The sequence below is a fragment of the Quercus suber genome, unplaced genomic scaffold, assembly GCF_002906115.3.
Source record: "Quercus suber isolate HL8 unplaced genomic scaffold, Cork oak 2.0 scaffold_613, whole genome shotgun sequence".
In the NCBI taxonomy this organism is placed as follows: domain Eukaryota; kingdom Viridiplantae; phylum Streptophyta; class Magnoliopsida; order Fagales; family Fagaceae; genus Quercus; species Quercus suber.
This window is the reverse complement of record NW_027070056.1, coordinates 297,190-310,285: the sequence shown is the minus strand read 5'-3', so window position 1 is coordinate 310,285 and position 13,096 is coordinate 297,190. Positions and strand designations below refer to the sequence as shown.

The window sequence follows — 13,096 nt, the reverse complement described above, 5'->3', positions numbered from 1 at the left end:
AGAAGATAAGATTAAATCTTATAACTTCTATAGCAGTTGTAAAAGTTAGTTCTAAACCTTGTAACTTCCATACGGTTTGAGGAAGTTACCAATCAAGTAACCACTCCAAGGCTCACTATATAAGGACTCATCCATGTTAAACGAAAGTAAGTTTCCACCGCTCCTCAAAAGTTGGAATTCTTGAGTTTTAAGAAAAAACTAACTTAAGCATCGGAGGGTTCTTGACTGATCTACCCTGACAGAGGTTTGCTCGGGTTGGTAGGATGTCTGAGCAAGCCCTCCACACAAAGTTACGCACCTTAGGAGGGATGGGTAGCTTCCACAGCCTATTCCATAACCTCTTGTCGTCCCCTGCTCTGGAGTGTTCTGCACTTGACCTCCGGTGAATCCGCAAGGCTACTTGGTACGCTGAACGCACTGAGAAGGTCTGTGATTTATTCTCATTCCACACCAACTTGTCTCGGCTGTCCAACCTCCCCAGCTGTGTCCCTAGTACTTCGTCCCTTGATGGAATAAAATTGATGCACCTAATCTCTCACGGGACCACACATCATCAATCAATCTCTCTCTCTCTCTCTCTCTCTCTCTCTCTCTCCAAGATTATCAAAATTGAAAATTAGATTTAAGATTTTTTACCATGCATTGCATATTTGCATCGCCCAAGATAAAGTAAAAGTGTAAAACTCATTTTAAAATAATTAAAAAAAAATTTCACCTCCTTTTGTTAAAATTTTATGCCTAAGCCATGTTATTTCATTCTCTCCATTAAATTAAGTCTTAGTTCAGTTAGTAACAATTCATCAAGTTATGTGTTTTATTTATTTATTTATTTATTTATTTATTTTTTTGCCATGTCAAGATTATTGATGATTGTCTTGTTAAGTGAAGTTACAATAGTGCCATTTTGATTTTATTGTTCTACATTTTAAAATTTTTGTTATTCTTGTTGTATTATTAATTTATATTGTAGATAGTTTTTACTTTATTTATAAATGTTGATTAGAAAACTTTTTATTAAAAAAAGTGAAAAGAGAGAAGAGCAGAAAAATAAAAATTTTGAATCTTAAATAGTGTGGAGGGTAGAATATGAGCTTAGGCCGAGAGCCAAAGTCTCAATAGATCATTTCTTGAAAGATGGACTCGGCCCAAAGGCATGGGTGTGAATGAAGTGATCTAGGGAATAAAAGACAACTCCCTGAGATAGATCTCATGGACATCTCGACTGACTTCCACTATCAAGGTCCATCGCTAAGGTAATTGATGGGGATGAGACAAGTATAGCCTGTCCTTGAGTTCTCGTCTAAAGAACATAAGAAACCACAAAGGTTAGCCTGCTCCAGTTCGTCCATAGTGTCATTCATGTCTAGCAAGTATGTCCTAATATAAAATGTTGTCCAGCATAAAAAGGCCATCCAAGTTAAAAAAAAAAGGTCGTCTAGACATGGAAGTAGATGGACGACCCTTCAACACTTGGAATATCTTCAGAATGAATTTATACACAAAACTTATATTTCGAACCACGTTCTACTATTTTGAAGTATAAGCAAAATCCTTACTCATTGCTTTAACTTCTCATTAAACTCTTAACTTCTAATGGTAGTTATAGAAGATAAGATTAAATCTTATAACTTCTATAGCAGTTGTAAAAGTTAGTTCTAAACCTTGTAACTTCCATACGGTTTGAGGAAGTTACCAATCAAGTAACCACTCCAAGGCTCACTATATAAGGACTCATCCATGTTAAACGAAAGTAAGTTTCCACCGCTCCTCAAAAGTTGGAATTCTTGAGTTTTAAGAAAAAACTAACTTAAGCATCGGAGGGTTCTTGACTGATCTACCCTGGTCACCTTTAATCATGTGTTCCTATTTTTTCAGGACTTTCAAACAACCTCTAATCCATTGAAGCCCAGAGCATTCAGCCTACTGATTTTTTTGTGCATTATCAGTAATGACCATAACCTTTCTTGTAGCAAAGACTAAAAAAACCACGGATGACTAGTTCCCTTCTGGACCAAGGTGACATCCTCTATCAAACTCACCCTGGGAAACATTAGGAAGAGATAAGGACCACTAGAGCAATCACCTTTGCATTAATGAGGTGTTTCCACCTAATCATTGCCACATTAAATGCTGATTGATTGGTCTGAATAATGGAAACACCCTTAAAAGTCCTATTTCATGATGAAAGAGTAGCAGAACAGAGGGGTGTTTGGACAAGTATCTCCCATATCCAATAGAGAACAGGCCAGCTATGGAGAGAGGGAATGGGAAAATGCTTATAAAAGGAGGAAAGGTGAAACAAGAGGGGAGATTCAGAAAAAATGAGGAAGAAAGCTTAGAGAAGAATAAGAGAGAGAAAGTTGTAATAGAACAATATGTCTTAAGAGTTTTTAGTCTTTAATCCTGTCCCTTGTACCTCAGAAATCCTTTTTCTGTATCTATAAAAGCCTTTTTAGTCCTTATCTTTCAATTTGCTATATAGATCTCCCATTGTGGAATAATTGCCCTTCTTTTTATAAATAAATTGTGTAATTCATTTTGGTTATCGTTATTCTCTTAGTGGTTGGTTTTGACCCCCACAGATAATATCTCAATTAGTAAGGCCTAAATATAAAAAATTTAATTAATAATTTTGTATCTCATAAAACAATAAAATTGAATTTGAAATAACAAATTGTAATATAGAAACTAAAATAAATATTATTTAATTTATATTTAACTATGGAAATATTTCACTCAAAACCATTGCTTTAGATTTCAAATTATATTAAGTCGGCTAAAAATATGAACTCCTTAAAGTTCAAACTGAATTATCAAAATAATCTTAGTGATTCCAAATGAATCAAACTTTTACATAAAGATAATTTTAACTTAAAAAGAGTATAAAGTTCATAATATTAGCTAAACAAAAAAATAGATATTACGTGGGTTCCAATTAACTCAATTGATAAAGTTTTTTATGGTTGAATAAGAGATCTGGAGTTCAATTTCATCTTACACAAAAAATCGATTGATATCTTGGTCTAATGATAAAGAGATATTATCAGGAACGGACGCTAAAGGTTGAAACTATCTCAAAAAAATAGATACTACTAAAAAAGGCACTCAATATATTGTCTAATTGTAAACTCTATATAAGTTTTTCATTAAAAAAACACTCAAAAGATAAATTTGCTAGAAAAATCTTATTAATGATATGTGTGGGGACAATTTTTGCTTCAAAGGCCAAGGGTTAGACCATGGTTGGAACCTTAGGCAAATTTTGTTGTCCCACATAGGAAAGAAAGCCTCCCTCCTTGGCTCTTCAACCATTGGCTCATCCCTTATAAGGTGCAAGAAGGAAGGCTTTCTTTCCTATGTGGGACAACAAAATTTGCCTAAGGTTCCAACCATGGTCTAACCCTTGGCCTTTGAAGCAAAAATTGTCCCCACAATATGGATGACTATTTTATCACAAATATTATTTTGTATTTGAGCCTCAATACCTTTTTAGTTTAATTCCAACTAAAACTCTAAAAGCTCTCTCATTAAAAAAAAAAAAAAAAAAAAAAAAAAAAAAAAAAAAAAAAAACTCTAAAAGCTCAACATCCCCCCCCCTAAATTTCAAATTCAATATTTATCATTAGACTCTTCATTATTATTTTTTCATATTATTTTATTTTTATTTTTTTTGGTTAAAAGATGATTCATTAAAACAAACTAACAAAACACAACTCCATCAAGACAGAGCCTGTTACAATACATTCCATCCAAGTCTTTCCTAAAGATTTTCAACACGTCCACAGCGGACTATTAAAAGCACAATAATCTACTTGCTATTCAGCTCCCTTCTTGCCATCATGTTTGCGCAACAATTAGCTTGCGAAAGCAATGACGAATCTGAACTTGCTGTTCAGCTCCCTTTCTCTCTATAGATTTCTATTCTCTCCATGCTTTCAATTTTAGCATTTCTCTCATCAGTTAAAGACAAATCAACCCTTTCACATCTCACGAATTAACAAATGTTCACAAAAAACAAAGACCCATGAAAAGTGTGTGACAAATTCACTTTATGAAAATTTCAAAAGCTCACCAATTTTCACAATGAGACACAACTAGCTTTCAAAATTTCACCAATTTTCCCAAAAAGAAGCACAAAACTATCCTTGTATTCTTCGAGAGTGTTCATTGTCATCTTCAAAGAGGAAACAACCACCGTAACTTATGTCTTCGACTTGATTCTAACGATCTTGTTGTGGGGTCAAATCGATGTTCATCAACTTGAAAGGCCAAATTGTAGCTTTAGTTCCAACACGAACTTTCCTGATATTGAGTTGTCATGTTTCAACATATATATATATATATATAGAGAGAGAGAGAGAGAGAGAGAGAGAGAGAGAGAGAGAGAGAGAGAGAGAGAGAGAGAGAGTTACTGTTCATAAATTACTTTTTGTCCAAAAGCTATTGAGTCTAATCTATAAGTTTATAAACTAAGTTTAGCTATATGTTTACTAAAAAGGAATGTTAAGTTGATGTAAGTGCTCTAATTAGGCCATTGAATCTTATATAAGAGTCTTAATTTTTATTTTTTGAGTTTGATGCAAGTGCTCTAATTGCACTATGTCATTGAAGTGAAATGCACATTCACTTTTTAGGCCTTGGGAATCGATCAATGGCAGGCAGAGAGATCCCTCTTAAATTCTTTCTAAGGATCATTAGGTAACAAGTGATATTGGCTTAGTTTTTTTTTTTTTTTGGTTAAAGTTATTTTGTTTATGTACATTTTATAAAGTTTTTTTCGAGGTTCGATTTTACTTTTGCTAACTTTTTGTTAAATACATAAATAATTTGTTTAGCAAAAAAAATCAAAATGCACTCAAAGTTTTAAGGATATGGATCAAAAGGTTGTTTGGTGAGATATTGGATAGTATAATGTATTAGATTTTATTTCAGATCAGGTTGAAGAAATATTTTTCAACCCACTATGTGGCAGTCCAATGACCATTTATGATTATTTTGTTTAGAACAAGATTTAGGTATAGTATTTAGGTGCTGTTCTTTAGGTTCCCTTTTAAAATTCTGCCATGTGGATTTTTTCTTATGGTTTGGAAGTGTATTTTTTAGTTAAATAGTTACATGGATGAATTTGAAGAGGAGAACTTATGGACCAACACTTAAAGTACTGTACCTAAATTTTGTCATTTTGTTTAAACTCATTAAGTCATTTAAACAAGTCATATGATTATTAAACAAGTTGTGTGACTAAAAGTATGTATGGGCACTTATTTAAGTAATTACACTATAAGTTGTAGAACTTTTCTTTCAACTAATATGGAGGGAATTTATTTTCATAATAGATCATTATAGGATACAAGTTGCATGGAAAGAAATTGAATACTTAATAGATAGGAATAGGATAGGATTTGAATATATGATGTTTGTTTCATGATGCTAATTATTCTTTACCATTAGGTAAAAGCATCAATTGGTTTTGTGTTTAGGTTAGATATTAATCTAAGGTTGTGTTTGGTAGAGTGAATTTTAGGAAGTATGGAGAAAAAAAAAAGGAGAGAAAATGAGGAGAGAAAACTTTTTGGAGGTTGTTTGGTTGGGAGGGAGAGAGAGAAAAAAAAAAGGTGGGGTTCAGTGTTTTCTCCCTGCGCCCACCAAAAAGTTGTCTCCCTAAAATGGAGAGAAAACTATTGGGGGGAGTTTGATTTATTTATGGACCAAAATGCCCATGTGCACTTGCACATAGGCTTTTGTCTAGTACTTTTTTTTTTCTTTCTTTTTTCTCTGGGCATTGCCTTTTCTTTTTTGATTTCCTGGGGCTTGGCGTAATAGTTCTCTGTATTGTTTTTCTTTTTTATTTATTTATTTTTTAACTAGAAGTGATTTTTTTTTTCCAGATGATTTTTATTTTTTTAATAAATTTGGATGATTTTTTTTTTGGGTTACTTTTTGTTTTAATTAAATATCATTTTTTAATAAGGGTATATGAGTAAATTTATAAAAACTCACTTTTTTTATCATTTCATTTTTTCACTCTCAACCAAACAAAAATGAGGGAAATTAAAATCTTTTATATCCTCCCACTTTTCTATCATCCCACTATTTTCTATCCTCTCACTTTTCCACTCCTCCAACCAAACAGTTTGATAAGAATAAACTTACCAGTTGAGTGTTCGTTTGGAACAACTTATTTAGCTGAAATTGAAAACTTTTTGCTGAAAGTACTATAGATAAAGATAAAAACTAGCTGAAATAGTACAGTGGGACTTATGAATAATATTAAAAAGTGCAGTATGACCCATAAATAGTACCGAAAATAAGCTAAATAGTAAAATAAGCTAACTTTATAATCTATTTCCAAACGCAACCTAAAAAGATACATAAACAAATTAATCTTATGAGTTGAAAGTAATGAAATAATCATTATCTGTATATGCAATCAATAGGAGGGAGCGAATAGAATATATAGTTGGTATATTTAAAGCATTCACATCCGAAAATTGAATCCCATTCTATTTTATCATCTCAAAAAGCTACTTTATCAATTATACTATACTATTTTACAATACACTCAACATCCCAAAACTCTATTTTTTCCCCATTTTATTTAAATATTCTTTTTTATTCCTTTTTTTTGTTACTATTTCTCTTTTCTCTTCCTTTTCCTCTCTTTCTCCCTCAACTTCTAGCACTGGCCACAACTAAACAAACAATGCCCACCACGCCACCACTACCCTTTGCCCAACAAAATCCCACCAGAACCAAAAATCCAAAAAAATAAAAATAAAAATAAAACCCACCAAGTACCCACCAAAAACCTAGCAAACTCATAGCAACCCAACCAACCAATCCAAACACCAGTCACAGCCACAATGAGAATCGAAGGATAAAATCACCAAACCCACCAAACACCAATCATAGCCGCGCCACCTGCCTTGCCACCACCTAACCCACGGCATCCAAACCCACCACCTGCTTCACGCCCCTAAACCCACCACATGATCCATGGCATCCAAACCTACCATCTGACCCACCATCAAACCCATGAGCTCCACCACATCAAACCCTTGATTCAAGGGAAATAGAGAGAAAAAAAAAAAGAAAAAAAAAAAGAAAGAAAGAAAGGGAAGAGAGGGATGAGAGAGGGGAAGGGATTGAATGAGAGAATAGAATTGAGAAAGAAAAAAAATAAAATAAAATAAAAGAAGAGATGAGAGTACTGGTGAGAGAGAGAGGAGTAAGATAAAGTAAACAGTAAAATGTCTAAAATATTAGTTTTTTTTTTTTTTTTTTAAGAATTGAGCTACAATGTAATTCTATCTTTAGAATTGCGCTGTAGCACTATTGTAATTTTTTTTTTTGCAATAGTTGGTGTTTGCAAGTCCGGATGCTGGGTTGTTTGGTGCATTAATGCTAAAATTCTCTTACATATAGCATTTGCAACACCAAATGCGAGCTCTTATGTGGGTATGGGATACATGACCGAAGATATATTACAGTAATTAAAAACATTTTGCACGAAAAGCAAAGGAAAGCCAAGCCATTGTCAATTCAATAAACTTTTTACCACCGCATACCATTGGTGCGATGGTCACTTCACAAGTATAAGTGATTATGGAGTGTGGGGGGATAAAGGCTGGGATTCAAGTCTCCAAGAGTAAACTTCACACACATATACACTTAGGTTAAACTAGAGGAGAATTCTATCTTGTATAAAAAATTAAAAAACTTTTTGAAATGATTATAACATCGTCACGATTTAAAGGCTAAAAAGGTAAATTAAAGACCGATTTGATAGGTCAGTTGAATTTGGTGAATTGTTAATAGTTGAAATACTATGATCTTTTGCTTTTATGTAAGAAGAATTTGGCAGAATAAAAAATTCTTGATTCTAAAAAAAAAAAAAAAAAAAAAATCTCAATCTTCTTCGTTCATGTTCTCTCCATTGTTTGGAAGAAATGGTAGAATAAAGTCATATATTCTTCCCTTATGAGTGTGACCTCTATACAAGCTGTATAGGTTTTTTCAAATTAATGACTTTCTCCGTTTGAGATACACTTATGAGCTTGCTATTTTTTTTTTTATACTACTTGCAGGTTTCACGAGAATCACATACTTATTTTATTTAACTTTTACGTTTAATTTACAATATTTTCAATTAAAAAAAATGAAAAATTGCAATTTACCCACTTGTGGTTTGGCCCGTTTTAACAATGTCCACATGTGGTTTGAAATTTGTCACTTAACCCACCTGAGGTGACCTCCGTTAGACCCCCGTTACCCACCTCAGCCCTTTCCGTTTAAAAATTCCCTTTACTATATAAGCCAAAAATTAGAACCCAATTAGAATACAATTAGAACCCTAAGGACTGATCTCTCTCCCTCTCCCTACCTTCGAACCCTCAAAAATCCCATTAGCCTTAATCCCTTTCCCTCTGTACTTCGATTGCCAAAGTGAAATCCCTCCCCGAACACTTGCAAGCAAGGAGGAGTGCTAAAGTTTGAGTTTTCCTCTGTATCAAGTATGAAATTACTTTCTAGGGTTTGCCATTGTTGTGTTTATTCTTTTTGAATGTGTAACAATTGATGAAATTAGTGGTTTACCATTATTCTTTTCCAATATTTATTCAGATTAAAGTTTTTTTGTCATAAAATTAGCGGTTTACCATTGTTGGGTTTACCATTGGTGTGTTTGTTCTTTTATAGTTGACATTGATGACTGTGGTCCCTAGGAATATTTTGGTTAGATGCATCTTTAGGTTGTTTGTGGTCCCATTGAGACAAATTGTTTAGTTGGTTGTGTTTCTTGTCTCTAACCCCACGTTACTTGGTGTTTAGTGTGCAGCTGAAATTATTTTGCTTTTGTGTGTTGTCTCTATGCATGTGTTGGTTATGTGTTTAATTACTGTTGTTTGTGCATTTGTTTTAAACCCTGCAGATGGCTGCTGAAATTCGTTTTGATTTTACTATTCACCATAGTGGGAATTTTAAGTGGAACCCTGGTTTAGAGTATGTAGGTGGTGAGGTATCTACAATGGCTAATGTTGATCCAGATCTACTAAGTCATTTTGAGATATAAGACATTTGTGCTGAGGCTAGGGGACACATTAACAGTAGGATTTATTATTTAATACCTGGTGGTGACTTAGAGCAAGGGTCAAGGTTAATTACTTCAGATGAAGATGTGATCTACATATGTGAACTACATGCTGAATGGCCAACAAATGAAATCACACTTTATGTAGAACCTGAAGTTGAACCAATTGCTATTGAAAAACCTATAGCTAAACCAGATCAACCAATTGTAGTGGACCAGTCATAGGAAATGAATGATGAAGATGATGATACTGATGATGATCTTGATTGTGAGGAGGTGACCAATACTGTTAAGGAGTCTGTGGTTGACCAAAATGATGTTAGTGAAGAACTTGTTGAGGGTTTAAGGGATGGCAGTGTTGGTGGATCTGTGCATGTGGATGACCAAACAACCCATGGACAAACTATTGGTAGTGAAGATGTTCATGTGGATGAACCTAATTGGCTAGAGGAAGGGTATGAAGGACCAGATTATCCTGATGACATATTTGGTGCTGAGAACAATGAGGTGCCCAATATGAGAGAGCATTAAAGAGATAGTGAAAATGTAAATAAGAGAGATGGTGTGAGAGAACAAGTTACAGATAATGGGAAGAGACCAGAAGCTGCTGCCAGTGATCAAGTTGCGGCTAGTGATCAAGCTGCTACCAGTGATCAAGTTGGTGATAATAATGATTGGGCTAAAAAAGCCCTTGATGATGATGATGCTAGGAGCATAGACAGTTTAAAGGATGAGGATGAAAGAGTGAGATGTCCAGAGTTTAATGAGAACACTAGCATGAGTAACCCTCAGTTATGCAAGGGTATGAAGTTCCCAAATGTTAAGGTGTTTAGGCTGCCTTGAGCGAATATGCAGTGAGAAAGTCTATGGACATTAAGTTTAAGCTTAATGAGAAGACCAAAGTTTCTGTCCACTGCAAGTATGACTGTGGTTGGAGGGTATACACATCACAGATTGCAGGGGAGTTAACCTTCCAGATAAAGACCATGGTTCTAACTTATACATGTGGGAGGACATTCAAGCATAGCCAGGTCACTTCTACATATGTGGCTAGGAAATATTTGGAGAATTTCAACAAAAACCCTAATTGGGCAATTTCTGGTGTGAAGCATCGAGTCATGCAGGATGTAAATGTTGACTTGAGCATAAATCAAGTGTACAGAGCTAAGAGGAAAGCTAGAGAATTCATACTAGGCAATGAGAGGTTGCAATTTGGGAAGTTTAGGGACTATGCAGGGATGATAAGAGTAACTGATGCGGGGAATAAGGTTGTCCGGCAAACTGAGATTATTGAGCCTAACACACAACCCAAATTCAAGAGGATGTATGTGAGATACAATGCACAGAAAGTTGGATCCTTGGAGGGGTGCACGCCACTTGTAAGATTAAATGGTTGCCACTTGAAGGGCAAGTTTGGTGGACATATATTATCAGCAACTGCAAGGGATGAGAATGACAATATTTTCCATGTTGCATTAGGTGTAGTTGAGCAAGATAACAAGAATTCTTGGGTGTGGTTTTTACAAACATTTGTAGATGATATTGGGAGGCCAGATAAGCTGAATCTGGTGTTCATTTCAAATAGGCAGAAGGTAATACTCGTTTTGTTCATTTCTTCTTTATACTTGTTTGTTTTTATTTTTAGGCTAATGGTGTTCATTGTTGATTGTATTTATCATAACCAAGGATTGATACCTGCCATGGAGATGTTGTTCCCAACAGTGGAACATAGATATTGTGTGAAACGTATTTACAATAACTTTAAGTTAACCTTCAAGCGTTTAGAGTTGAAGGCTGCATTATGAAGGTGTGCTGCAGCAACAACAATTAGGGAGTTTGAAAAGAGAATGCAAGACCTGAAGGAATTGGATAAAGATGCATGGGAGTATGTAGCAGATATCCAACCAACCCAATGGATCAAGTCACATTTCACTCCAAGGGCCATCTCTGATTGTTATGTAAACAATCTTAGTGAGTCATTTAATTCTATGATACTAGAAGCTAGGGATAAGCCTATCATTGCCATGCTAGAGTGGATTAGGGTTAGGTTGATGACTAGAATGTACAGTAATAGGACTAGGATTGAAAAGTTCACTAGTGACCTTTGTTCAAACATAGTATAGAATCTTGAGCAGTTGAAAGTTGATTCTAAGCCATTTTCTGCTATTCCATCAGCTTGCTATAAATATGAGGTTGATAATGAGTATGAGAGACATGTGGTTAACCTTAGCAGAAAGTGTTGTACTTGTAGAGTTTGGGATTTGACAGGAATCCCATGTCAACATGGTGTTGCAGCAATCTATAAGAACTTGGAGAGGCCTGAGGATTATGTGTATGCATGCATGCTTTAAAATGGATGCCTATGTGGCTGTATATAAGGAGATGATTAGCCCACTGCCTGGCCAAGATGAATGGGTTGAAATGAGCCAACCTGCCATTGTTGCTCCAATTGTGTACAAGACTCCAGGCAGGCCACCAATGAAAAGGAAGAAAGATGCAGATGAGCTAAACAACCCATACAAAGTCTCTAGGTCATATAGACCTATAAAATGTGAGTTTTGCCATCGAGAGGGGCATAATTCAAGGAGGTGTAAGGCTGGAATAACTGGTGAGACACCATGGCGAAGGAGGCAGAGACTTGAGAGGCAAAAAAAATTTGTAAGTAAAGCAATAATGTGTTCACTATGCCAATTATATTACAAGTCTATTTCTGATGCAATGCAATTCTTTTTGTAGTGACAAGGAACAAGCAGCCAACCACTCAACTAGGCACCTAGCTAGCCAGCTAGCCAGCCAGTCAGCTAGCCAACCAACCAGCCAACCAGCCACCATTGATACCACCAAGGAGGTTTGCAAGGCAGCCACCCTGGTTTGCCAATCAGGCAGCCAACCACCTAGGCAACCACGAAGAAAGTTTGCAAGACAGCCAGCCAACTAGCCAGCCAACCAAGCAACCAAAGAGCAAGCAAGGAAATCAACAAGATTAGCAAACAAGAAAGCCAAGGCCAACCAGTCAACCAAAGCAGTAGAGAACTAGACAACCAGTTAACCAACAAGTGGGGTAGCTAGCCATCAAGCAAGTCAACCAGTCAACCAGCCACAAAAGCAACCACTGAGGCAGCCAACAGCCAAACCCTACACACAGCCAGCCCAAACATCTGCTTCAGCTTCAAGCAGACCACCAAGCAAAGTACCCACTGCTCAATGGTTCTCATGCAGCCAGCCCATCTCTCATACTCCTCAAGTATATACACAAACACAAACACAAACACTAACACTACCTTTTATACTTACATAATTAGATCTTAATATGGAGTTTCTATGTATTTTGCAGCCTCAAATAGAGTTGGTACCACCAAGGGTCGTTGGGAGAAGAGGTGGATTAAGAGCTGAGACATCTAGTGCAATGTTCTCAACAGGCAGGGGTAAAGGTAAGGATAAGGGCAAGGTCTTTGGGAAATGAAAATTGGAGATTGTGCAAGCAGGAACTTTACTTTACTTTATTTTGATTTTGTTATTGTGGCAAGGACAAGGGCAATTGTTTAGTTGATAGTGGCATGTCACCACTTTTTTGTTTTTTTGTAATGGTGCAGAACTTTATACTGTAAAGTTATTTTTTTGTTGTCTTAGTGGAGACAGAACAACCTATTGTGTAGATGAAATTTGGCAGTGTTTAGCCATTAATGTTTGGTGGAGTCCACTTGTTTTAAACAATGCTTATTATATAGTATGGAATGATACTCTTGCTTAGATAAAACTTGGTAGTGTTATATATGTATGGCAGTATTATATATAGTGTTTAGCCTATAATATTTGGCAGTATTATATATGTATGGAACTTCCCTTACTTTAAAACATAATTCTTTATGCTTCTTCAATTGATGTCAACAGATTCTTGTGGGGTGCATGTCTTTGCCTACCCAATTGATGTACAACATACACAATCTTTATAAAGAATAACACATTGCATACCTTATTCAAATTACAATATCACATTACATAAAGAAC

At 35.3% G+C, this 13,096-nt stretch overlaps 1 protein-coding gene across 1 annotated transcript; it reads left to right on the top strand.

Moving 5' to 3' along the window:
• The first annotated feature begins 9,954 nt into the window (after positions 1-9,954).
• LOC112039402 (uncharacterized) lies at positions 9,955-11,439 on the top strand. The gene is made up of 2 exons (XM_065765177.1): positions 9,955-10,680; positions 11,212-11,439. Exons 1-2 carry the CDS (start codon positions 9,955-9,957, stop codon positions 11,437-11,439), a joined length of 954 nt encoding a protein of 317 aa, XP_065621249.1.
• Positions 11,440-13,096: the final 1,657 nt, after the last annotated feature.